Here is a 26,547-nt window from a genome sequence, read left to right as displayed (position 1 = left end):
AAGGTAACAACATGCACCTGTCGGTCCTCTGAAGCTCGCTGGTCTCATATATGAACTCATTTGTTAAAAAAACTTGTGTTTACGTGTTCTTTATCACAATAATAACAATAATAATAAATTTTATTTGTGTAGCGCTTTAAAAGGTACTTAATGCACTTTACATGGTAAAGACAAACAATAGAAGCAACAGCAAAACAAGAAAGACAACAATAGTGAGAAAATAAAATCCTGGTATCACAGGCTAAAGGCAGATTTTAATGAATGGGTTTTAAGTGCTATTTTGAAAGAGTGATGGAAAATGTCTGAGGTGATGGGGAGAAGGACTCAAAATGGGAGAAGCGGATGGAGTGGTTTATGCTAAGCTAAGCTAACCAGCTTCATGCTTCACGCTTTTATGTATTTTATGTCAATACACAGTGACAAAGCAAAACACAATAATCACGTTGACTCCTCCTCCTATCTCCAGAGCTGGCAGCCGAGTTCATCGCCCGCCCTCAGAACCAGGAGGCGGTGGAGGGCGAGAAGGCCGAGTTCGCCTGCTCCGTCTCCAAAGAAACCTACGAGGTCAAATGGTTCAGAGGAGACAAGGAGGTGGAAGCCGGGGACAAGTACACCATCGTCTGTGAAGGAAAAAGGAGAGCTCTTATTGTGAAAAGCTGCGAGCGGAAGGATGAGGGGGGTTACGTTGCCCACATCGGTGGAGTTAAAGCCTCCGCCGATCTGTATGTGATTGGTAAGACCCGCTCTTTCGTCTTCCAGGTCTGGTTGTTTCAGACCATAGTTCGGTTTTAATCCCTTTGTGTTTCATTACAGAAAAACTGAGGATCATCACACCAATTAAAGACACAGAGGTGAAGGAGGGAAGTGAAATTGTGTTCAACTGCGAGGTGAACGCCGAGGGAGCGAAGGCCAAGTGGCTGAAGAACGAGGAGACGATATTCGAGAGCAGCAAGTACATGATGGCCCAGAGAGACAACGTCTTCTCCCTGAGGATCAGAGACGCCCAGAAGGGAGACGAGGCCAACTACACCATCAGCCTGACCAATCAGAGGGCGGAGCAGGCCAAGTGCACCGCCGGCGCTAAAGTGTCCGGTAAGGACCAGCATGCATTTCAGTTCAGTCAGAGACAAACAAACGGGTTATTGTCTGACCTTGAATGTGCTGCGTTCAGGGTCTCTGATATCATAGTTTTGGGTTCACGATGTGTTCTCATTCCCCACAGAGGAGAAGTTGAAGTTCCTGGACCCCATCGAGGACGTGGAGACTCAGGAGAAGAAGACCATCAGCTTCATCTGTAAGGTGAACCGGCCCGAGGTGACTGTGAGGTGGATGAAGGCCGGCGAGGAGGTGACGCTCAGCAAACGCATCGTCTACAGAGCCGACGGCCTCAAACACACCCTGACCGTCAAGGACTGCATGATGGAGGACGAGGGCGAGTACACCGCCGTCGTCGGCGACGACAAGTGCGGCGCCGAGCTCATCATCAGCGAGGCGCCGACGGACTTTGCGGCGCAGCTCAAAGACCAGACCATCACAGAGTTCGAGGACGCCGAGTTCGCCTGCAAGCTGAGCAAAGAGAAAGCCGTGGTGAAGTGGTACAGGAACGGACGGGAGATCAGAGAAGGACCGAGGTAAACGATGAGAAACATGTTAACATGTTAGAGCGAGAACATCGATGTTAAAGACACAACATGTGAAAAATAAACAACCATTTATGCTTATTATTAAATGTTGAAGAGATTTCAGTATTTTACAAACCTGATCTAAACCAGTATGAGACCAGAACATCACTCAAAACTAAGAAACAACTGAAAGAAGCATATTGTGGTGGTTATATCTCAGACTGCACATGAATTAAAAGAAATGCACATTATGAGCAGTAGGGGGCGCACATGACAAGTGCCTCCTCTGATTACCTGCTTACTGACCTTTGACCGTCGTGTTTTTGCAGATATCACATGGAAAAAGAAGGCAAGACGTGCAGACTGGTTGTCAAGGTGTGCAGACCGGATGATGAATGTGAATACGCCTGTGGTGTGGATGAGAGGAGGACCAGAGCCAGACTCTTTGTTGAAGGTACATTTCTATAATCTCCTCATCTTTCTTATGCACAAGGTGATTCTTTCTCTTTTGGATCCTCACGCATTCTTCCCATCCCTGCAGAGACCCCGGTGGAGATCGTCAGACCTCCTCAGGACGCGTTCGAACCCCCAGGCTCCGACATTGTGTTTGAGGTGGAGCTCAACAAGGACCGGGTGGAGGTGAAGTGGATGAGGAACAACATGATCATCGTTCAAGGAGACAAATACCAGATGATCAGCGAGGGTAAAGTCCACAGGCTGCAGGTCTGTGAGATCCGACCTCGAGATCAGGGAGAGTACAGGATCGTAGCCAAAGACAAGGACGCCAGAGCCAAGCTGGAGCTGGCAGGTGAGTCGACACTCACATACTCGATTCATCAATGGTATGAAGAGCGCACCGGCCTGAAACCCTCCCTTTAGGCCAAATATAAGGGAAGTCTAGTTATCTGAGGGGGAAAGGATTTGGGGAAATCTCAAATAAATGTAAAGACATTGCCAGATGCACCGACCTTTCCAGGTTGGTTGATTTGAGGTTCCTCCGTGGTAAGAAACTGTAAGGACTTTTTCTATCTCCTCTGCAGCTGTTCCAAAGATCAAAACCACTGACCAGAATCTGGTAACGGATGCCGGTAAGCCCTTCGTCATGAGCGTGCCGTACGACGCCTACCCTCGTGCCGACGCAGAGTGGTTCCACGAGGGCGCCGGTCTGCCCGTCCAGAACATCGACACCTCCGCCGACAAGACCGAGTTCCGCCTGAAGAGCCCTTGCAAGATGGACCGGGGCCGGTATAAGGTAGTGATCAAGAACAAGCATGGCGAGGGAGAGGCGTTCATCAACCTGGACGTGATTGGTGAGTCTGGAGATCAAATCAGTGTCTGTGATTGGCTTACTGCTAGATTATGTACACAAGGCATATCTGTGAAGGTCAGAACTATTTTTAAATGTCACGTTGGTTGTTTTCAGACGTCCCCGGCCCCGTCAAGAACCTGAGAGTGGTCGACACCGCCGATGGTGAGGTCAGTTTGGCCTGGGAGGAGCCTGAGAGCGACGGCGGAAGCAAGATTGTCGCCTATGTGGTGGAGAGGCGTGACGTGAAGCGTAAGACCTGGACGTTGGCTACAGACCGCGCTGATACTCCAGAGTATTGTGTCAGCGGCCTCCAGAAGGACTCCATGTACCTGTTCAGAGTCTGCGCTCGGAACCGAGTCGGCAGCGGACCCATCGTCACCACCGAGGACGCCGTCCAGGCCAAGAACAAGTTTGGTAAGAAACGGCCAAAGGTCCCTACTTCCACTTGCACGCCATCTCCTCACTTCAATCAAGTCCTTCATGTGTCTGTTTTCTATCATCAGATGTTCCAGATGCTCCGGAGAACGTCGCCGTCGGTGGGGTGAACAGGTACGGTGCCACCGTCACCTGGGAGCCTCCAAAGTTCGACGGTGGCTCTGAGATCATCGCCTACGTGATTGAGCTCCGCGACAGAACCGCCGTGAAGTGGGAGGCGGCCCTCGTCTGTGGTGCCAACGACTGCTCGGCCACGCTGAGCGACGTGGTGGAGAACAAGGAGTACATCTTCAGAGTCTGCGCTGAGAACAAGGCCGGCATCGGCAAGCCCAGCGCTGCCACCAAACCCGTCCAGATAATGGACCCCATCGGTGAGTGAGCTCCAGCAGTTTGAATGTTTGTTCGTTGTCACGCCCAGAAACAATCTGATGTAATACCTTTTATGTTGTGCCTGCAGAGCGGCCAAGCCCACCTCTGAACCTGAACTTCAGCGACCAAATCAAGACGGCGGTCACACTGACTTGGGAGACGCCCACCAGCAATGGCGGCAGCATGATCACCGGATACATTATTCAGAAATGCGACGATGGCACCGACAAGTGGGTCCGCTGCAACGCCAGACTGTGCCCCGACCTCTCCTACCGGGTACGGCTTTATTTTCCATTGTAATCTTTGATTGTCTGTTTTGTGAATCTCTGTTTTGTATTTTTGCTGTGTGGGTTCAGTGGTTCATCAGCTCTGACTGTTGTTTGTAATGTCTTGTTGTGTTCTTCAGTTGTCCGGTCTGAAACCCGGTCAGAAGTACCTCTACAGAGTTTGTGCTGAGAACGCCGCTGGCCTATCCGATCCAGCCGAGCAACTGGGACCGCTTCTCGCCGACGATCCTCACGGTACGAACCAAACCATCGAACAGGCACCGGACATGGGACTTAAATCTGCTGTTTGAATCATCTGTAGAACGTTATTTACTATTTTGTTGAATGTTATTTTAGAATCCATTCAAAGATTTGCAGAATTTGCCGAGCTGACTAAAACAATCCACCGGATGGCAGTTTAACTCGACCGACCTCTGTTTTTTCAAACTAAATGAAAATGTTTCTCTCCTGGCAGTTGGTCCGACCTTTGACCTCAGTGGCTTCAGGAACGGCCTGGAGGTGATCGTCCCTCAGCCTCTCACCATCAGAGTCCCGATCACCGGATACCCAACGCCCATTGCCAAGTGGACCTTCGGAGAGAAGGAGCTGACCACCGCGGACGAGCGCATCTCGATGGTGACGAAGCCCGCGTACACAGAGCTAACGGTCACACCGAGCGTCCGTCCGGATAAGGGCACCTACACCCTGACACTGGAGAACGACATCTCGTCCGTCTCCGGAGAGATCGAAGTCAACGTCATCGGTAACAACAACTTCTCTTCAATTTAAAACATTTCATAATAATACAAAGTGGCAAGTGACTTGTTGCGGTACAAAGACTTTCGACAAGCAAAGAAAATGTGGAAACTCTTGAAACCCTCATAGGGTTTTCCTCACCCAATGCATGCTGGGTAAAGCCTCCGGTCAACAACATCCCTTTTTGTCCTCTTTTCAGATGCTTTACTTTCTTAAGCACTTGTTAATTTCCTGTTTGCTACCTTTATTCGCCCAGCATGCCCTAGTGCACCTAAGGACTTCAAGGTGGCCGAGGTCACCCGTCACCACGTCCACCTGATGTGGGAGACTCCGGAGCACGATGGTGGAAGTCCAGTCACCCACTTCCAGATCGAGAAGAGAGAAGTGTCTCGCAAGACCTGGGCCAAGGTACACCTTGTTTTACCTGTCAGAGAATCTACCGATCTGACTTCAGAATCAGCTTTATTGGAATTTGACTCCGATTACACATACGCTCTCATCGTACAACATATTTAAATTACAATTACAAGTGACAGGATAAATATAAAAAAGACATTAAAGATAACAATATCGTTGTCTTTAATGTTTTAAGCTGTATGTACAATATAAACAACAACAACAGCTTCCTTTAAACAGAGCGGCTCTGGAGGCTTAAACTGAAAACTCTCAAACCCCAAATAAAGCACAACAGAAACTCAGCCTTTTGCATCCTGGTTAGCCTTAAATCACCTTTTCCTGCAAAAGAAATGTGCAAATAATTAGTTATTTTAGGCAATGAATACGTCTACTGTAGCTCTGTTAATGCATCACTACTGCGTGATGTTTTCCCAGGTGGCTACCGGCATCCTGGACCTGGAGCACACAATAACAGACGTGGTTGAAGGAAAGGAGTATCTGTTTAGTGTCATCGCCTGCAACAAGTGTGGACCCGGAGAGCCGGCGTACATCGACGAGCCCGTCAACGTCTCCTCTCCTGCCAGTGAGTATTTATTCTCACAGTCTGACAATAAGCTCAGAGGGAAGCTGACATCATGACATCAGAGCTACAAACAAGGGCACAGATTTCCTTTTGTTTTTGAGACAATTAGATTTGAAGTTTTTACCAGGTGCAAACATTACACAAATATCCAGAATCTCATCTAGATCCTGTCTTTCTTTCCTCCAGCTGTACCCGATGCTCCTGAGAACCTGAAGTGGCGCGATAGGAGTGCAAAGAGTATCTTTTTGTCCTGGGAGCCTCCAAAGTACGATGGCGGCGCCCCGATCAAAGGCTACGTGGTGGACAGGTGTCAACGCGGCACCGACAAGTGGGAACCCTGCGGTGACCCCATCCCTGAACTCAAGTAAGACCTGGTGGTTTGGGTTCACTTGCGTCATGCTCTATATTTGGGGACAGTCTCTTATAAAACTTCTGTGCTCACAGGTTCCAGGTGACCGGCCTGATCGAGGGCCAGTGGTACGCCTACAGAATCAGCGCGTTCAACAAGCTGGGAGCCAGCCGACCATGCAGGGCCACCGATGAGATCCAGGCCATTGACGCCAGAGGTAGGACAGCTATGAACAGGAATAATGTTTCATTGTGTCAGCGGGACCAGAACAGGATGGGAAAACCCAGCCTTGGGGGGTTGCATCATATTTAAATGGATACAGGTTACTGGATGGGAAAGAAATCTCTCAACATTACTCTTCAAACAGACCTCAAAGGATCTCTATGGAACGCGTCTTTTATTCAGCTTTAGACTTCCTAATCAGTGATGTCAGAGGCCTTATCCTGCACTCAATCAGCACCAATCACATGCACCAGAAAATATATACAAAGGAGTAAAATGGGACCTGAAGGAAGAGTAAAGGAACCAGGATTAGGATGAAGAGAATCTGGAGGAACATTTTCTATACAGGATGTTATTTATTGAGTAAATGCTTCGCCCCACTTTTGTTCTCTCTGACATTTTTCTTTTAAACATTTCCAACAGAGCCTCCAGAGATCCAGCTGGATGTGAAGCTGCTGGCCGGTCTGACCACCAGGGCCGGGACCAAAATCGAGCTTCCGGCCGACGTCAAAGGAAAGCCTGATCCCAGGGTGAAGTGGACCAAGGCTGACCTGGTCCTCCGGGCAGATGACCGTATCACCATTGACACCCAGCCGGGACACTCCAAACTGTCCATAGCCAACACCACGAGAGGAGACACCGCCACCTACATCATCGAGGCGGTCAACCCCTGTGGACGCGCCACCGCCACCATCGATGTCAACATCCTTGGTACAGATACGAGTTTATTATCTGTTATATGAAACCTGGACCACAAACTATAACGAGCTGCTTCTCCAGCCAGAACATCCAGTTTAGCAGAACATCGACCAACCCACAACCCAGTAGACTTCTTTTCAAAGACTCGGTATCGGATGTTAAGCAGCCAGCTAGTTAGCTGTTAGCCGTTAGCATGTTAGCACGTCATCTCAAGTCAGATAGTGACTTTTGGTTAAAAAGCTAAACAAGCCATTCCAAACACACACTTAAATCAAACCATCCTGGAAACATAATTCTATAGACTTGTATAAATATTAAATCCAGTATGTTCAGCTCATTTGAGGTCTTGTAACTGTAGAAATGTCTCAACATGGGTGGGTCCTGAGACATTTTGAGCTATTTTCATGTTGCATCTCTTCCTCAGATAAACCCGGACCTCCAGCCGCCTTCGACATCTCCGAGATCACCAACGAGTCGTGCCTCATGGCATGGAACCCGCCCAGGGACGACGGCGGCTCGCCCATCACCAACTACATCGTGGAGAGCCGGCTGACGGACAAAGAGGAGTGGGTGAAGCTGTCGGCCACGGTGAAACACACCACTTTCAAGGCTTGCAAGCTTGTCGCTTTGAAGGAGTACGTCTTCAGGATCAGCGCTGAGAACCAGTACGGCATCGGTGCACCTGCAGAGCATGTGCCAATCATTGCAAAGTATTCCTTCGGTGAGTTGTTTTAGAAAATAGAAGCAAAATAGTTCATTTTTAAGACTTATATTTCATGATAAATCACATTACACATTTAATTAACATTCATTCTTTCAATCGACAGTAGAAATTACGACAGCACAAGGCAGTCATGATGTAAACCATAATTTGGTGTTTAAAATGTCATTCTTCTTACAAAATATACAAAACACTGGCAATGAGGCTGATTTTAGGATAGTAATGAGAATAACATTTAAATCATACCCTCTAAACTAAAACTAAATACAATGCTATTACTAAGCAGGTTTATTTTCCACCTGTTTCAGATCCCCCTGGTGCTCCAACCAGAGTCACTCCCTCCGACATCGCCAAGGATGCCGTGACTCTGACCTGGTTCGAGCCGGATGAGGATGGTGGCAGTCCCATCTCCGGATATTGGGTTGAGAAGTTTGATCCAGAGAGTGACAAGTGGATCAGATGCAACAAACTGCCCATCAAGGACACGACCTTCAGGTAAATAATCACAGCCAAAGAGGTTCAAGATATTTGTTTGCGAACGAGAGATGTGGAATATTTCTCTGACCCTGCTTCCATGTGGCTACAGGGTGAAGGGACTCCCCACCAAGAAGAAGTGCAGCTTCCGGGTTCTGGCTGAGAATCTGGCCGGACCTGGAAAACCGAGCGTAGAGACCGATCCGGTCCTCATCAAAGATCCCATCGGTACATCACTTTGGTTCACTGCTGTCATCAATGTATCGATGACTATTTTGAAAGGACTGTTACACTTGAATTGCTTCTATATTGTAGGAGTGATAGGATTAGAAGTGAGAGTAATCAGATGTTTATAACAACGCTGCACTCCTCTTCAGATCCTCCATGGGCTCCTGGTAAACCCGTCATCAGAGACGTCGGCAAGACCTCGGCCCTGCTGGCATGGACCAGGCCAGAGCACAATGGTGGGGCAAAGATCGAAGGCTACATCATCGAGTTCCAGAAGGCCGGCAGCGAAGAATGGATCCGCATCGCAGAGGACGTTCCTCAGACCGAGCACCAGCTCCAGGGCCTGATAGAGAAGCAGGAGTACTCGTTCCGGGTCAAGGCCGTCAACAAGGCCGGCGAGAGCGAACCCAGCGAGCCCAGCGACCCCGTGGTCTGCAAGGAGAGACTCTGTAAGTGCAAACTTGGGGGCAGTGGGAGGGTGAGCTGCTGTGAGTCTTTGTAAAAATACTAAATATTGGCATACCATATAAGACCTTATAGAAAATATTACTCAACAAGACAATCTAGCTTTAAACAACTGATGAATCACATTTGGTTATTTCATTAGTGATAGAAAAATCAACCTCAACACCAAACGTGTGCGACCAGGGCTTCATGACTCCACAATCAGAAAAAAACATCTTTTATTCACCTTTTTCTCTTCACCAGATCCTCCGGCGGCTCCTCAGTGGCTGGAAGTGGCCAATATCACCAAGATCAACGCTGACTTGAAGTGGCAGGCTCCCAGCAGCGACGGAGGCTCACCCATCACCAACTACGTGGTGGAGAAGAGGGACGTGCGGCGGAAGGCCTGGCAGTCGGTCGACACCACCGTCAAGGAGCTGAAGTACACGGTGACTCCTCTGAACGAGGGCTCGCTGTACGTGTTCCGCGTGGCCGCTGAGAACGCCGTGGGGACGGGTGAATTCTGTGAGCTGGAGGACGCCGTGCTCGCCAAAGACACTTTCAGTAAGTTCTCAACATCTGCATGAAGTCGTGTCAGAAACTGCAATTCCTCAAATGGCCACTAAAGACTCCAAAAGAGAGTCGATCTCCTTTCGCCTCCATGTTAAAAGTTCAAACAGCAGTTTAGTTTCTTTATCTAATATCCTTGTTCGAGACAACTGTACGGGGAGAGAATTTCTATATAAATCACCCGTTTGAATTTGATTGCTTAAAGTTAGTCATACTTTCAGGGCTTCTTTAAGAGACTTAGTCAACATGGCAGTCCAAAATTATCCTGAGTCCATCACAATGACATGTGGGTGGTCCCTGCTGGAGGGGATTCTAGCAAGATCTTCACATTCAGACCCTGCAGAGACAAGGCGCTCCAGACCGACTGTTATACATATGAATGTTTGTCATGTTCTTTACAGCAACTCCTGGACCGCCTTATGCACTGACGGTGGTGGAGGTCACCAAGAGACACGTGGAGCTGAAATGGGAAGCTCCCAAGAGCAACGGAGGAAGGCCCATCACTAAGTAAGACTATAAACCGCTGTAAAACTACTGTGTAGACTGCTATGAGGTAATGATCCATGAGTAACAGAGTAACCTGCTCCTCAGGTACGTGATTGAAAAGAAAGAGAAGCTGGGAACTCGCTGGCTGAAGTGCTGCAAGACTCCAGACAAACAGACTCAGTTCAAGGTGACGGACGTGGACGAAGGCTCCGAGGTTCAGTTCCAGGTCCGAGCCGAGAACGAGGCCGGAGTCGGAGATCCGAGTGAACCCACCGAGATCCTCACCATCGAGGATGCAACCAGTAAGAAACCGTAAAATATTAATAGCAGACATAAATATACAGTATATATACATATATACATATATGTATATATATATGGAGATTTATTCTTGGCTCCTTCTGCAGATCTTCTTTTTCAACACAGTCAGAAACATTTCAGATATAAACTCAGACCTCCTCTCTTTCCAGGCGCTCCATCTCCTCCTCTGGAAGTGACCATCCCCGACGCCAGCAGGGAGCACATCAATGTCACCTGGAAGCCACCTGCCAAAGATGGCGGCGCCCCAATCACCGGCTACCATGTGGAGGTGGCCGAGGCCCGTCCCGAGCTGAAGTGGCTCAGGGTCAACAACAGACCCATCAAAGAGCTCAATTTCAGAATTGACGATGGAATCAAACCAGAGAAGAAGTACGTCATCAGGGTCCGTGCCATCAACTCTATCGGCGTCAGCGATCCCTCCGAGATCTCTGACAAGGTCTTCACCAAGGATCCCGACTGTAAGAATAAAATAATTTAAATTTAGGAATTAAATTGTTAAGTCTAATCAAAACATTGACCAGTTATAAATATGAATCCTGACCTCTCAAGGTGCTCCGACCATGGATTTGGAGGGGCAGGACGTAGTCGTGGTTGAAGGCGAGAAGCTGCACCTGAACATCCCCTACAGGGCGATCCCCACACCCAAGATGGTTTGGCAGAAGGACACGGTGGAGTGTAAGGCTGACAACCGACTCTCCATGATGGTGGAGATGAACAGCGCTCACCTGGAGCTGCTCAAGTGCACACGGGCCGATGCCGGCGCCTACGCCATCACCCTGGAGAACAGTCTGGGAACTGCCACCGGGACCGCCAATGTCAAAGTCATCGGTAGGATGTGCTTCATGTAATTGTTCTCTGAAGATAGACGTCATGACTTCAGCATGTTATTAGCACACTTTCTGGATGTATTTCACGAGACGCATTAATGCTTTCTTCTAGGACTTCCCGGACAGTGTAAAGACATCACCTCCAGCGACGTCACCAAGAACTCCTGCCAGATCAGCTGGGAAGCCCCGGAGGACGACGGCGGCACCCCGATCCTCAGCTACACCCTGGAGCGCCGAGAAGCCTCCAAGAAGACCTACATGCCCGTCACGTCGGGGGAGGACGTCCTGACCTGCACCATCAAGGACCTCTACGTCAACTGCGAGTATTACTTCAGAGTGAAGGCCGTCAACAAGGTCGGAGCCGGAGCACATCTGGAGCTCCGCAACCCGGTCATCACAGAGGAAGTCAAGCGTAAGTCTTCATGTTCATGTTAGCATGCTGCCGTTAGCATGTAGCTCAGGTACAGTTCCACAGATCCACGAGATATAAATACTTTGGAGATCATCACATGAAATTATCCATAACTTTAGACATGTAATGATGTTTCTTTTGGAAGACCGTTGAGGGAGCCTGCTAGCCACCAATAGGATACTCCCATCAATTAAATGAGATGAAACTTGGAATATGTCAACCCTTGTTGTCTTGAAAAAGCTCAGACATTTACTATCTGTTGTTAACATCAATTCCACAGAGAAACCCGACCCACCCATCCAGGTGGAGGCTCAAGACCCCACATCCAAGTCCATTAAAGTCACCTGGAAGGCTCCGGACTGCGACGGCGGCTGTCCCATCCAGGGCTACATCGTGGAGAAGATGGAGAAAGATGGCGACCGCTACGAGAGGGTCACCCCTAGCCTGGTCCCCGGTTTCTCCTACGTGGTGACAGGCCTGCAGGAGGACGTGGAGTACCAGTTCAGGGTCCGAGCAGAGAACGCCGCCGGAGTCAGCGAGCCGTCCCGCAGCACTCAGCTCATCAAGGCCGCAGACCCCGTCGGTAAGAAAAACTGCAAACGCATTAAATACATTATTGTATTTATATGTTAAAATGAAGTAGCTGCATGTTAGAACTCTTCTTCCATTTTCAGAAAAACCGAAGGTGACTCTCCACGCTCGTGTGCAGTCCGGTCTGTGCATTAAGAAGGGCGAGGAGATCCGCATTGACGCCTTCATCTCCGGCTCCCCGTATCCCAAAGTCAGCTGGCTGAGGAACAACGAGGACGTCACCAAAGAGCCGACCAAGAAGGTCGTCCCCCTCGTGAAGAAGAAGAAGACAGGGGCCAAGGTTTGTGTCCTCAGAGGGACAACGCCAGTCCTAAACGCTTGATGCATTACGACATATTATTAAAGGATTAATACATTGGTCCTTTTTTCCCTTCAGGTTCCTGAACCAGAGGAAGAGTTTTTAACTCCGATGCGTGAGCGTCTGGGTCTAGATCAGACCCAAAGGGGTCAGGCTGCACTGGTGATCCGCGATGCCGTCAGAGTCGACCACGGAGACTTCACCATCCAGGTGGAGAACACTCACGGCGTCGCCAGCGCCTGCTGCGTCGTCAACATCCTCGGTGAGTCTTCAGTGAGGTCACATGACTTCTGGTGGACTTTGGTCATCAGTTACACTGAAAAATGTGCTGAATCAAATTAGCTGCAGTTCCTCTTTTTAGTGAGGCCACCAGGTGGTACAAAATGTTAATCAGTAACTCGTTTCAGGGTTAAGTTTGTGATTTCCAATTTTGTCTCATAGTTATTGAATTACTGAATTGAAATGAAGAAGTAAAATTAGTTTAAATGTGCAGGTTTGTTGAGTAAGAGCCATAAAAGACTTTAATCCTCCTGAGATGAAACGTTTAACGACTCTGTTCTTGCAGACAAACCCGGCGCTCCGATCAACTTCACCTTCGACGAGATCAGGAAGACCTCGGTCGTCTGTAACTGGGAACCTCCGGAGGACGATGGAGGCTCCGAGATCCTGAGCTACATGCTGGAGAAGAAGGACAACAAGAACGAAGCGGTCGGCTGGATCACCGTCACCTCCACACTGAAGGGCACCAGCTTCCCCATCACCAAGCTCATCGAGGGGAAGGAGTACATCTTCAGGGTCACAGCCGAGAACAAATTCGGCAGCGGGCCGCCGTGCATCTCCGAGCCGGTGGTTGCCAAGAACCAGTTTGGTAAGTAAAGAAGAGAAAAGAGCTTCCTTAGTTATCTGACATGCCGAGTTGAAAATAATGCACATTAAATGCAATTTCTGATTACTCTTACACTTTGGTTCCACCTGGTGGTCGTATAGAGTGACACATTGAACACTATCCTCTCCTATCTCAGATCCTCCCGACGCTCCCAACACCCCGAGAGTCCACGAGGTGACGGCGAGCTCCGCCCACATCTCCTGGCACGAGCCGAAGGACAACGGCAGCCCGATCCTGGGCTACTGGATCGAGAGGAAGGAGGTGAACAGCAAACACTGGACCCGAGTCAACCGAGCTCTCCTGAACTCTCTGGAGGTGAAGGTCAGCGGCCTCATGGAGGGACTCACCTACATCTTCAGAGTGTGTGCCGAGAACCTGGCCGGGCCCGGGCCCTTCAGCGAGCCCACCGAACGCACCGTCGCCATGGACGCCATCCGTGAGTTCTCAGTTCTCAAACACATCGGCCAACCTGGGAGATGATATCCTGCCAGAACTTAACAGACAGAGTGGGTTTATTAAACATGTCGGGAGGTCAGGATTTGTGACAATAGTCAAAGATGTTGCCATCACGTGATATTATTTTGTCTTTGTAGGATAAGTGTGTTTGTTGAGCAGGTCATGAGGTCGTCAGCTCATAACAGACTTCTGCTGTACGTTTAGCGCCCCCTTATGGCCGCTCACTGGGATTATCAAACAACTTCAAGGACCATTCCAGTGTTTTTTATATTTTAGCCCAAACTACTAAATTATACTTCTTCACAAAGCATACAGTAGTTTTTATTATGAGCGTTGACTTTTTTCAGTCAGGAACATTGATGGAAACGATGAAACCAAATTAATGTTTGAGTTGTACTTAGCGCCCCCTGGTGGCCGATTAGAAGACTATCCAATATGTTGGAGGCATATAAATTAGTTCCCAAATTCTAATGAAACGGTGCCTTAAGTATTTAATATAACACATGGATGGACAAAATATAACATTAGGCAGTCATGATGCTGGACATCTATTGGTTTCATTTATGTTCTTTCACACTGGTTTAATGCAACGTTACTGAAACGACTCGAAGCCAAAAGCGACTGACAAGCAAAGATGTGTTCAAGCAGGCTGAACACAAACTTTTCATCATGTAGTCCATACCAACATGGATTCAGATCAGCAGGATTAATCCACCTCTGCCCCTCCCCCACCAGTGCCTCCCGGCCCCCCCACTCCATGGATCGTGGACACTGGGAAGGATTCCGTCATCGTGGCCTGGAAGCCCCCTCTGTACAACGGTGGAGGAGACATCCTGGGGTACCACCTTGAGAAGGTGCAGGAAGTTCCTTCATACCTTCTGCGTCCTCAGGCGTGGACCTGTGATGTTAAACTCTGGTTTTCTGATTCCAGGTTTTGGCCGGAGAGAAGGAGTGGACTCGAAGCACAGAGTTCAGGTGTAAAGAGCTAACGTACACTGTGACCGGTCTGACCGAGGGAGCAGATTATTACATCCGCGTCATCGCCATCAACGATGCCGGACCTGGAGCTCCCGGTGTGACCGAACCCGTCACCGTCAAAGAGCCTGAAGGTAGGGACCGGTTTATGAGACTTTATTGTAACTGCCTCAGAGAACAAGCTGAACCTCTAATTCAACACTTCCTGCTGCTGCTGCTGTTTTCTAGGCAGGAGAATTGTTGAGTGTTTTTACTGTGAAGCAGCAACAGGAAGTGTTCTGCCTCTCTTGGTTATGAGACGTTAACTACATTTCAATCCAAGACTGACTCTGCTGTCCCTGTGGTTCAGAACCTCCCGCTGTGGACTTTGACTCCTCTGTGAGGAACGGCGTCATCATCAAGGCCGGCGAGCTGCTAAGGCTGCCCGCCTTGGTGACCGGCCGACCCCAGCCCGAAGTCAAATGGGCCAAAGACGACGCGGAAATCGACAAAGAGCGTATGATCGTAGAGACGGAGGGCAAGAACAGCACTCTGTTCATCAGGAAGGCTGTGAGGGCGGATCACGGGAAGTACAAGATCTCCGGCACCAACGGAAGCGGGACAAAGACCGCAGAGACCCGAGTGGACGTGATGGGTCAGTGTTGAATGAATACACAGTTAAACATACGACCTTCAGAAGGTCGCTATTCTCTGTTTGAGACTCAAGGTGGTGATTCTTCTTTCTATTGGAGAAACTTAAACAGTAAGAGGAAACAACTTTTTTTCCTGGCCTGTGTTTCCGTAGACGTCCCCGGACCGGTGGTGGACCTGAAGACAGTGGTGGTGACCAAGAAGAACATCACCCTCACCTGGTCAGACCCCTTGGATAACGGTGGCAGTGACATCTTTGGCTATGAGGTTCTGAGAAAGGACGCCAAGATGAAACTCTTCCGTCAGCCCATTGAGACAGCGTCCTGCAAGTGCGACGTTCAGGGCCTTCTGGCCGGCGAGGAGTTTGACTTCAGGGTCATCGCCAGGAACAAGTATGGCGACGGAGCTCCGGCCGATCTGGGACCCATCCTGGCAGAGGACCCCAAAGGTAAATCCAAGAAGATCTGTGACTCCTGAAGGTCTCTTGGAACATTTGTTTCGGTGTTGACTGAATTCCTCCTCATGTTTGCAGGAACTCCTTCTGCTCCCAAGAAGCTGCACTACACCGACAGAAGCAAGAGCACCATCACCTTGGCTTGGCTGCCGCCTCAGTCTGACGGCGGCAGCCCCATCATAGGCTACTACGTGGAGAAGATGAGGTCAGATGGAACAGAGTTCGAAGTGGCAAACCGCAAGCTCCTCACAGAGTGCTGCGCGATCATCGAGAACCTGTCGGAGAACCAGGAGTACCAGTTTCGCGTCAAAGCCGTGAGCGAGGTTGGGGACGGAGATACCTCCAAGCCCATCAGCGCCAAGATCCAAGACGATGAAAGTATGAAACTCACTCCAAAAAAGTTTCAAAGAAACAGGCCGATCTTGTGAAGCCAAAAAGTTGACAGATGTTTGTTTGTCCACAGTTTCTCCAGTTATCACCATACTGAAGTTCTTCAAGAGCAACGCCATCAATGTGAGGAAAGGCACAGCCATCGACATCCCGGCGGAGGTGAAGGGACTTCCTCTGCCGACGCTCCAGTGGATCAAGGACGACGTGGTGATCGAGAAACCTGAAAACGAAGAGAAGATGACGATGGAGACTGAAGAGGTCAGAACTGACCTGAGTGCTCATGTCCAGAGAATATGTCAACAAGTACAAGCTTTTAAACTGTGACGTAATGATCGCTGTGATCACTGGGGTGTCTGGATGACACCTTGACCTTTCTGTTTCTAGCGCCTTTTTTGACCTTTTTCAGTGACATGTTTTGCTTCAAGATTCTTCTGAGAAAAAGCTCCTCTTCGCTGTTCTTTTACGACCTTTTTATGAATGAAGCTGAGTAAATAGATATATTTGCCCTCTCGTCTTCAGGTGACCCGGACCACTCTGAGGACTAAGATCGCTTTGCCAGAAACCATCAGGCAGGACAAGGGCAACTACAAGCTGGTGGCTGAAAACTGCTACGGCAAAGCTGAGCACGTCGTCCGGGTCGAGATCCTGGGTGAGAACATTGAGTCGTTTCCATCGTTGCTCTTTGATTGATCTAAAATGGCGTCTCTACGTACGGAGACTTACGTTAACACAACCCTGCCTTCTCAGACCGTCCTCTTCCTCCGAGGAACATCGTGGTCTCGGACATCAAGGCCGACTCATGCTACCTGACCTGGGATGCCCCGGAGGACAACGGGGGCAGCGAGATCACCAACTACATCGTGGAGCGCAGGGACGCCAGCAAGAAGAAGTCCGACTTCGAGGTCCTGACCGTCAACCTCATCGACAGGAGATACGGGGTGAGTCTGGACGTGAGGCCGGAGGGTTCAGCCTATCATACGAGATGCATTATATCAAAATGTATCTTTTGTTGGTGTTCATACCGTTTTGATCACGTAGATGGAAGTTTTCTGATTTTTTCCTTTAGGTTTCCTGTAAAGGAATGTGGCTAATTATTAGTAAGATCAACCTAAACAAGCAGAATTGTCTCTGTATATATTGTCTCTATTTTCTATTTAATTAGTATCAAAAGAAAAAAGAAAGAAACAATCCATGAAATAAACCATGACCACGTGTTTCCATGTCAACGCCTAAACAAAAGAGATACAAAGTGATCTTCACTGACCCGGTTCTGATCCTTCAGGTCAACAAACTGAACCTGAACGGCAGCTACCAGTTCAGGATCAAAGCCGAGAACAAGTATGGTTTGAGTGACGGCTGCGATTCAGAGAAGGTCCAGCTCAAGGATCCGTTCGGCCTCCCGGGACCTCCACGTAACCCCAAAATCATTGCGGCCACGGCGACCAGCATGACCGTGACCTGGGACCCGCCTCTGGACAACGGCGGCTCCACCATCCAGGGGTACTGGTTGGAGAAGAGGGAGCGCGGAGCCGTTTACTGGGGCCGCGTCAACCGGGCTTCGCTCACCAAGCCGTCCGTGAAGGGCCTGGAGTACACCGTGCTGAAGCTCATCGAAGGGTCCGAGTACCAGTTCAGGATCGCAGCCTGCAACGCCGCCGGAGTCGGACCGCCCTGCGAGTCCAGCGAGTGCCGCCTCGCCGCGGATCCATGCAGTAAGTGTTCGGCATCGAGGTGGTCCTCATCTCTACAGACCAGCTGACAGCCAACCCTCAAACTGTCATATATATATTCTGATACTAGAACGTTATTTCGTGTGGGACAAGAGTTTGAACTCAAAGCTTATTTTTGAGGCATCGCTGTAGTTTGTGTAAAAAGTAAATATAATAATTGTAAAATTCAGATTGGAATTTCTATATTATTATTACAATTCTTTAGATTCCTAAAAAATGCTTTTACTGTTGTGTTCTGTATCAGATAGTGGGGATGAGTTTGTCCGATATATTTGGTTCCTAAGTCAGTCTCCCCCCACCCCCTCAGAAACCCCCTGCCCTCCCGGGTACCCCGAGGTTAAAGACAAGACCAAGAGCAGCATCACGCTCACCTGGAGCCCGCCAGAGAGAGATGGCGGCAGCCCCATCAAGGGTTACATCATCGAGGTCCACGAGGAGGGCTCTCCTGATTGGAGGAGGGTGAACCCCGCCGACAAGCTCCACCCGTCCACAGAAATTACCGTCCCCGAACTGAAGGAGGGCAAGAAGTGCAAGTTCAGGATCTACGCAGTGAACGCTGCCGGAAACTCCGAGCCCGCCAAGACGGGAGACATCCTGGTTCAGGACATCCTGAGTAAGAGACCTGCTCATAGTAATATAATAATAATTTATTACGGTCCTCTTTTTCTAACTGACTCCAAAGAGACTCAGTTACTGAGGCATCTGGTGAAAAGACTCAAAGTCAAGCTGTAGTTTGTTCTCAGTGAACGTTCTAAAGAGCTGTTTTCTTTGTGCTGGTTCTCCAGTCGAGCCGTCAGTGTCTCTGGACATCAGCGCTCACGACCTGCTGAACTGCAGAGCCGGGACCCCCATCAGGATCCCCGCCACCATCACCGGACGACCCGTTCCCAAAGTCACCTGGACCTTCGATGGAACCGCCGAGACCGAGAAGAAAAACGAGCTCCACACGCTGCCCGTCGACTCCGAGGTCAGGCTGCATATTTATTTAAGTTTGCTTTGCTTTGTTCGCGCAATATATTATTATGGTCATCTACTTTCTTCATAAAGTGTGAAGGACAACTTTAAGAACTATAATGGTTTAAATGTAACATATAAAACATGTGTACTCTCAGATCCAGACCACCGACACGACCTCGGTGGTCCTGATCCCAGAGAGCAAACTGAACCACAGCGGCCGGTTCATCATCAACGCAGAGAGCGTCGCCGGACACAAGGTGGTCAAAGTCAGAGTCAACGTGCTCGGTACGTAAACCTTCAAAGGTTCGCCACGTGCTCCTGGAGTGAAATGCATTGTGGGTAGTACAGACACATTAAGAAACCAGATTAGAAGACAGATTATCACTTCTCCGTCTTCAGACCTGCCGGGACCACCAAGAGACCTGAAGGTTAGCGACGTAACAAGGGGAACCTGCAGACTCACCTGGAAACCTCCAGAGAACGACGGGGGCGAGAGGGTGAAGAGCTACTTCATCGAGAAGAAAGCGGTGGACGGCAAAGCCTGGACCAAGGTCCGACCCCTCACGGCTCACATCGGTCAGATCAATGCTCCCTGAACTGATCAGACAATAACAATTATGTTGCTGCTTCCAGGTGAACCTGGCCTGTGCTGCTCAGTCCCTGGTGGTTCCAGACCTGATCAACGGGCAGGAGTACCTGTTCCGCATCCGGGCTGAGAACCGCTTCGGGTTCGGCCCGCTCGCCGAGACCACCGAGGGCACCAGAGCCAGAGATCCAATCCGTACGTCTGCTCCCTCTCCTGGTCGGACCAGCATAACTCTTCTGCTCTTCAGCATCCTGTCTTATTTAGTTTAAATTATAACTCTTCTGCTCTTCGGCATCCTGTTTTATTTAGTTTAAATTATAACTCTTCTGCCCTTCAGCATCCTGTCTTATTTATGCTAAAGTATAACTCCTCCCTAAAACAATAGGGTTAGGGGTTAGACAAAAGCTCAAATGAAATGTTTGGCCCCACATTGATCCTCACAGACCTGGACCAGCACCAGCAGTGAGCCTCAACCCCAGACTGACTCAGCCGTCACATGAGATTTTCTCTTTTCTGCAGATCCTCCCGATCCTCCAACCAGGTTGAAGATCCAGAGCGTGAGGAAGGGCGCCGTGATGTTGACATGGAAGGCTCCAAAGAACGATGGCGGTTCACCCGTCACCCACTACAGCGTGGATCTGCTTTGCTGGGAGGCCAGCAGCGCCCAGAAGGAGTCCTGGAGGAGGTAATCCTTCACCCCAGAGGTCTACATGGGTCCACTTGGGTCATGCTAACTGGGGACCGAGTAGGACCATGTCCAAGTCTCTGTTTAGGTCCACATGGTTTTAGTATCCGTTTACTCCAATCCAAGTCCTGCTAACTGTCTCTGTTTGGGTACACATGGAATTTGACTCCGGTTACACGTACGCTCTCGTCGTTCATTCATGTAATACAAATAACAAGATCAATATAAAAAGACATAAAAGACAACACAACAAGTACAATATAAAAACCATGAAATGGGGATGTTAAGTGTCTGATTAATTGTTCATCAGAGTGACGACATCATGACTGTGTTAACTAGTGACTGATTGGTCGAAATGTTGTCTCCATCAATCAGAGGCCGACATTTTGTCCCCTTTGCAGAAAAATCTTAATATTTACAAAAATGACATGACAATGACAATTTACAACCCGGTCCGTTGGAGGCTGCTTTTTCTGAACACTTCATATTTCTGTTTGAATGGTGTGACCATAAAACATAAAGTGTGTTGGATAGATCTAGCGTTGAATGAGTCTGTGAGACCTCTTCAGCACTGAGCTCTAGTTTGGTTGGAGGCTCGGCTGTTGACAGCTGAACCGTCTGTGACCTGCAGGTGCAACCGGAGGGACGTGGACACCACCAGCTTCAAGGTGGAGGACCTGACGGAGGGAGACGAGTATGAGTTCAGAGTGGTGGCTCACAACGAGGCCGGACCCAGCCGACCTTCCACCACAGCCGGACCCATCGTCGTCCAGGACCAGACCTGTAAGACTAGCACTCTATCCAGCTGCATTATGGGAAATGTTTATATCCAGCTGCTTTATTAAGGAGATTTCAGCCCATTACCTTAAACTAAAACAAGATTACATATAAGTACCTGTGGAATAAGCAGATGTTGAGGTTCAACATCTTCAAGTCAGAGAAACCTTAAAATGTAAAAACCTTCATCTTTTGTGCTGCAGGCGCTCCGTCCATCGAGCTGAAGGAGTTCATGGAGGTGGAGCAGGGCTCCGACATCAGCATCGTGGCCACAATCCGCGGCTGTCCGTTCCCCACGCTCACCTGGTTCAAGGCTCCGCCCCACAAGACCGACGACAAGGTGGAGGTTCAGTACGACGAGCACATCAACAAGATGGTGTCTGATGACAGCTGCACGCTGCTCATCCAGCAGGGCAAGCGGCCCGACACCGGCCTCTACACGCTGGTGGCCTCCAACAGCCTCGGCAAGGCCTCCAAGGAGATGAGGCTCAATGTGCTCGGTACGGACCAACACCTGTGATCCAATACACCTGTGATCCAATACACCTGTGATCCAATACACCTGTGATCCAATAACTGTGATCCAATACACTGACCCCGGCTCACCTGTGATCCAATATCTGTGATCCAATACACTGACCCAGACTCACCTGTGATCCAATATCTGATCCAATACACTGACCCCGGCTCACCTGTGATCCAATACACTGACCCAGACTCACCTGTGATCCAATATCTGTGATCCAATACACTGACCCAGACTCACCTGTGATCCAATATCTGTGATCCAATATCTGTGATCCAATACACTGACCCCGGCTCACTTGTGATCCAATACACTGACCCCGGCTCACCTGTGATCCAATACACTGACCCCGGCTCACCTGTGATCCAATATCTGTGATCCAATACACTGACCCAGACTCACCTGTGATCCAATATCTGTGATCCAATACACTGACCCCGGCTCACCTGTGATCCAATACACTGACCCCGGCTCACCTGTGATCCAATACACTGACCACGGCTCACCTGTGCTCCAATACACTGATCCGTACTCACCTGTGATCCAATACACTGACCACGGCTCACCTGTGATCCAATACACTGACCCCGGCTCACCTGTGATCCAATACACTGACCCCGGCTCACCTGTGATCCAATACACTGACCACGGCTCACCTGTGCTCCAATACACTGACCACGGCTCACCTGTGCTCCAATACACTGATCCGTACTCACCTGTGATCAATGCATATGCTCATTGAATAGAAAGCATTTGTTACGCTGATCTTTACCCAAAAACGTCATAAAAGTGATCCGATTTTCTTTGATATTGGCAGAAGTTCTTATTTTCCCCCAGATTCATTTTTTCATTTTAGATTAAAGTAAATTAAAAATATAAACTGACAATTTTGATCCTTTATCAGCCTGAATGTCAAATATCACTTTATAATCCAGTCTATATTTTAAGCTCAGTCTAAACCCAGAGTTCATCGTGTTGTTTCAGGCCGACCCGGTCCTCCCTCCGCTCCCATCAAGTTTGAGGAGATCGGTGCCGAGAGGATCACGCTGTCGTGGCTGCCGCCGGCGGATGACGGCGGCTCCAAAGTCACGAACTACGTCATCTGGAGGCGCGTGGCCAACAGGAAGACCTGGGTCTCCGTCACCAACGAGCCCAAAGAGCGGATCTGGACGGTGGAGAGCCTGATGGCGGGACACGAGTATGTGTTCCGCATCATGGCCCAGAACAAGTACGGCGTCGGAGAGCCGCTGGACAGCGAACCGGAGGTCGCCAGAAACCTCTACAGTGAGTTCACCAAACGTCATGTGAAATACTTCAAACGGCATCTTATATCGTTTATGAAAAGGCCGTTGACACTATTCACTGTAACAAACTAAAATAGTATTTTTATGTACATTCAACCAGTAACGCCCTAATGAAAATAACTCCAGAAAGTGCGTATTTTTGTAAATTCAGCATATTCAGGACTTATATCTAGATCTCATTGACTGTTTCTACGTCTAAATGGATGAACGCAGCAGAGACACCAAAGATAACTGATTACTGACCACTTGGTGCTTTGATCCGGTCCCCTAACCTTCGCCCCTTCCTGCAGGCGTCCCTGGTCAGTGTGAGAAGCCAACGGTCAGCGGCATCACCAGGGACTCCATGACCGTCAGCTGGGAGGAGCCCGAGGACGACGGCGGCACGCCGATCACCGGCTACTGGCTGGAGCGCAAAGAGACGACGGGCAAACGCTGGACCCGCGTCAGCCGCGACCCCATCCGGTCCATGGGCATGGGCGAGTCGCTCGTGGTCAGCGGACTCATTGAGGGCTCACAGTACCTGTTCAGAGTATCCGCCATCAATGCCGCAGGACCCGGACCCACCAGCCCCCCCACAGACCCCGTCTTCGCCAGAGACCCCATCTGTAAGAGTTCCACTCTGAAATCAAGTTGATGTTTACATACACAGAGCAGGATGTTAACTGTCTGTCTCTTCCTGTAGCCCCGCCCTCTCCTCCGACCCCGAAGGTTTCTGATTGGACCAGGTCGACAGTGGACCTGGTGTGGATCCCTCCTCTTAAGGACGGAGGCTCCAAGATCATCGGGTACTGGGTGGAGTTCAAGGAAGAGGGCACCGAGGCCTGGGTCAAGGTGACCTCATCTTTAAATCATTAAGTCATTGATCTCAGGATAGGACTTGGTTTTAGAGATAGAACAACTTTAGAAACTCCATGTTTGTGTTTTTCAGGCCAAGGAAACAGAAATCCGTGGCACCCGACTTGTGATCGCCGGTCTGAAGACTGGCGGAAAATACAAGTTCAGGGTGATTGCATTCAATGCTGCTGGTAACAGCGAGCCAGGAGAAGTCCCGGAGGTGCTCGAGGTCAACGACAGAAACAGTGAGTCGGTCAAAGAATCCTTTCACATCAAACCCTGGACCTCTCAACAATGTCACCTTTATGGATGGATACATCCAGTTTAGTTGGAACAAGCAGTAACGTTGAGTTTCTTCCCAACAGTCGCCCCCGAGGTCGATCTGGACGCCTCCGTGAAGGAGCGGATGGTGGTCCACGCCGGCGGCGTCATCCGTATCATCGCCTACGTGTCGGGCCAGCCGGCCCCGGAGGTCACCTGGAGCAGAGACGGAACCGAGTTGCCTCCTGAGGCTAAAGTGGAGACGACGGGCATCAGCTCGTCTCTGGTCATCAAACCCTGCAGCAGGAAACACCTCGGCGTTTACACGCTGACCGCCAAGAACGCTGGAGGGGAGAAGACCAAGAACATCACCGTGGAGGTTTTGGGTGAATACTGTTTTCATGTAAAAAAGAGACTGTGTCTACAGACTCTCCGTTATTTGTTAAAGTAAAACCCCTTTGTGTCCTCCCTCAGACGTCCCCGGGCCCGTCGGCATCCCCTTCACAGCAGAGAACCTGACCTCTGACTCCTGCAAGCTCAACTGGTTCTTCCCCGAGAACGACGGCGGGTCTCCCATCAGCAACTACGTCATCGAGAAGCGCGAGGCCGAGCGTAAGGCCTGGACCTCGCTGTCCTTTACCGCCAGCAGACAGAACGCCGTGGCTCACGGCCTCACCATCGGAAAGTCCTACTTCTTCAGAGTGGCCGCCGAGAACGCCATCGGCCTCGGACCCTTCATGGAGACCGCAGCCGAGCTCCTCGCTAAGGAGCCAATCAGTAAGTTTAGTTACGTAAATAATGGTGACCACTGGTCTCTGAAGGGCGGAAAGTTGAAAGATGGTAGGATGAATAAAGCATTTCTAAATCAGAAAGTTCTGTGTTAAAAAAAACATTTAAAGAATATTCAGAATTCTAAGATTTTTCAGAATAAAATAATTTAGCAAAAGTCACGGTTTCTAAGAATTTTCAGATTTCTCTGAACCATCTTCAGATATAAAGTATGTTTGTGCTCATCTCAGGTGTGCCCGACCGCCCCGAGGAGCTTGAAGTCACCAAGGTCACAAAGGATTTGATCAGCATCACCTGGAAGGCGCCCAAGTTTGACGGCGGCTCAGAGATCACCATGTACATCCTGGAGTCGCGTATGATCGGCAAAGACAAGTTCACCAGAGTTACAAAGGAGAAGCTGATGGAGAGGAAATACGACTACGATGGCCTGAGGGAAGGAGACACCTACGAGCTCAGGGTCATTGCCGTCAACGAAGTGGGACCCAGCAAGCCGTCATTCTCCACCAAACCAATCACCTGCAAGGACGAACTGGGTGAGGACCAAACTACTGAGATTGATTGGCTGCAATTGGTTTGAGTTCATTTCTGTTAGAAATCTATGAAACTAAACTTAGAGACATGAAATATTGCTGTTAAAATTGAAACATTTGTAGTTCTGGAATACAAGCTGATAGAAATAAACCAATATCATCAGCTAAATGAAAGACAAAGGTCAATGCAACAACAAAATCACTGATTTAGATGAATAGAAGAGGGAGTGTCACCACTTCATCTGACTTTGTCCTCATCTTCTTATCTTTCAGAGCCACCGACCATCGAGCTGGACTTCCGCGATAAGATCATCATCCGTGTGGGCGAGAGCTGCCTGCTGCAGGGCCGCTACACCGGCAAACCCTCTCCGTCCATCGCGTGGTACCGAGACGACGAGGAGCTGAAGGCCGACCAACACGTCATGTTCAAGAACACGCTGACCACCATGTCACTCGGCCTGATGAAGGCTGAGCGCGAGCACAGCGGCAGATACGTGGTGGTGGTGGAGAACAGCACCGGATCCAGGAAGGGGGTCTGCAACATCACAGTTGTCGGTATGTCGGCAGAACTCTAGAGACAATTGAGGCTTATGAAAGCTAGTATCATTGATAAAAAGTAATGCAACTATTGATGAAGATGCAGCATCTAAATCTTTTAATTAGATGGGCAATACAAGGGGTCAACTCACAGACCCCTGTGGGGCAACGCGAAGAACTGGACCATTCATTTACTAAGCTTTCAACTGATTACTTGAGTTTCTGGTCAGGCACTGATTGTGGCAGTAGTAGAGTTGTTAGATATTTTAACCTGTGTTGATAGGATACCTGAGTTTTAGTCTCTTTGCCAAAATGACACTTTAATTGATATTGTGAACTGAGAAATATAAACACAAGTTTCTCTAAAACATGGAAGCGATAAAGAAACAAGCAAGTCTTGGCAGCAAAACGCAATCGATGTTTAGGTGAAGATGCAGCAACACAATTAAAGTAGAATAAAAGCTGCGAGCTCTACTGTTTACTGCAGGGATCGTTTGTTCCCAACATTACAGATTCCTTATCTGGAGATTTCCCTCACACTGACGTTGTTTCTTTCATCCCTGCAGACCGTCCAACTCCTCCTGTTGGCCCAGTGGTGTTTGAGGAGGTGCACAGGGAGTACATGGTTGTCTCCTGGAAAGCTCCTCTGGACACCGGTGGCGTCGATGTGTCCAACTACATCATCGAGAAGAGAGACACCAACAGAGAAGCCTGGACCACGGTGACGTCTGCCTCCACCAAGACCATATGCAAGGTTTGTTCGGTTGGTCCAGATGGTCCAGTTGTTGTTTTATTTTAGGTCTTCATCCAAAAATGTGGACCTGACCTAAAAAGATCTGGTGTTCCCAGTAGTGGGGGTTTG

The 26,547-nt window shown here is 49.3% G+C and overlaps 1 protein-coding gene across 1 annotated transcript in view; it reads left to right on the top strand.

Moving 5' to 3' along the window:
• ttn.1 (titin, tandem duplicate 1) overlaps positions 1-26,547 on the top strand; it is a 163,960-nt gene that overhangs the window by 75,884 nt on the left and 61,529 nt on the right. Inside the window, 57 exon segments of the mRNA XM_034561711.1 lie at positions 467-733; positions 814-1,092; positions 1,223-1,631; positions 1,952-2,076; positions 2,164-2,430; positions 2,663-2,932; positions 3,046-3,345; positions 3,435-3,737; positions 3,824-4,011; positions 4,142-4,256; positions 4,477-4,764; positions 5,014-5,165; positions 5,589-5,736; positions 5,923-6,100; positions 6,181-6,302; positions 6,731-7,018; positions 7,431-7,727; positions 8,036-8,222; positions 8,314-8,429; positions 8,579-8,878; positions 9,138-9,437; positions 9,845-9,950; positions 10,035-10,231; positions 10,400-10,708; positions 10,800-11,078; positions 11,190-11,489; positions 11,770-12,072; positions 12,164-12,366; positions 12,457-12,640; positions 12,944-13,246; positions 13,401-13,700; positions 14,456-14,574; positions 14,652-14,829; positions 15,045-15,329; positions 15,480-15,773; positions 15,858-16,157; positions 16,243-16,427; positions 16,689-16,818; positions 16,917-17,107; positions 17,452-17,881; positions 18,207-18,512; positions 18,685-18,866; positions 19,012-19,141; positions 19,256-19,407; positions 19,490-19,637; positions 19,962-20,127; positions 20,759-20,910; positions 21,108-21,404; positions 22,415-22,714; positions 23,025-23,339; positions 23,417-23,565; positions 23,663-23,813; positions 23,934-24,215; positions 24,304-24,606; positions 24,849-25,151; positions 25,422-25,703; positions 26,252-26,439. Of these exon segments, the coding sequence (XP_034417602.1) occupies positions 467-733; positions 814-1,092; positions 1,223-1,631; positions 1,952-2,076; positions 2,164-2,430; positions 2,663-2,932; positions 3,046-3,345; positions 3,435-3,737; positions 3,824-4,011; positions 4,142-4,256; positions 4,477-4,764; positions 5,014-5,165; positions 5,589-5,736; positions 5,923-6,100; positions 6,181-6,302; positions 6,731-7,018; positions 7,431-7,727; positions 8,036-8,222; positions 8,314-8,429; positions 8,579-8,878; positions 9,138-9,437; positions 9,845-9,950; positions 10,035-10,231; positions 10,400-10,708; positions 10,800-11,078; positions 11,190-11,489; positions 11,770-12,072; positions 12,164-12,366; positions 12,457-12,640; positions 12,944-13,246; positions 13,401-13,700; positions 14,456-14,574; positions 14,652-14,829; positions 15,045-15,329; positions 15,480-15,773; positions 15,858-16,157; positions 16,243-16,427; positions 16,689-16,818; positions 16,917-17,107; positions 17,452-17,881; positions 18,207-18,512; positions 18,685-18,866; positions 19,012-19,141; positions 19,256-19,407; positions 19,490-19,637; positions 19,962-20,127; positions 20,759-20,910; positions 21,108-21,404; positions 22,415-22,714; positions 23,025-23,339; positions 23,417-23,565; positions 23,663-23,813; positions 23,934-24,215; positions 24,304-24,606; positions 24,849-25,151; positions 25,422-25,703; positions 26,252-26,439 (13,301 nt within the window).

Source organism: Cyclopterus lumpus, chromosome 21, assembly GCF_009769545.1.
Source record: "Cyclopterus lumpus isolate fCycLum1 chromosome 21, fCycLum1.pri, whole genome shotgun sequence".
Classification (NCBI taxonomy): domain Eukaryota; kingdom Metazoa; phylum Chordata; class Actinopteri; order Perciformes; family Cyclopteridae; genus Cyclopterus; species Cyclopterus lumpus.
Note: the sequence above shows the minus strand (reverse complement) of the source record. Positions and strands in the feature narration are given on the sequence as shown.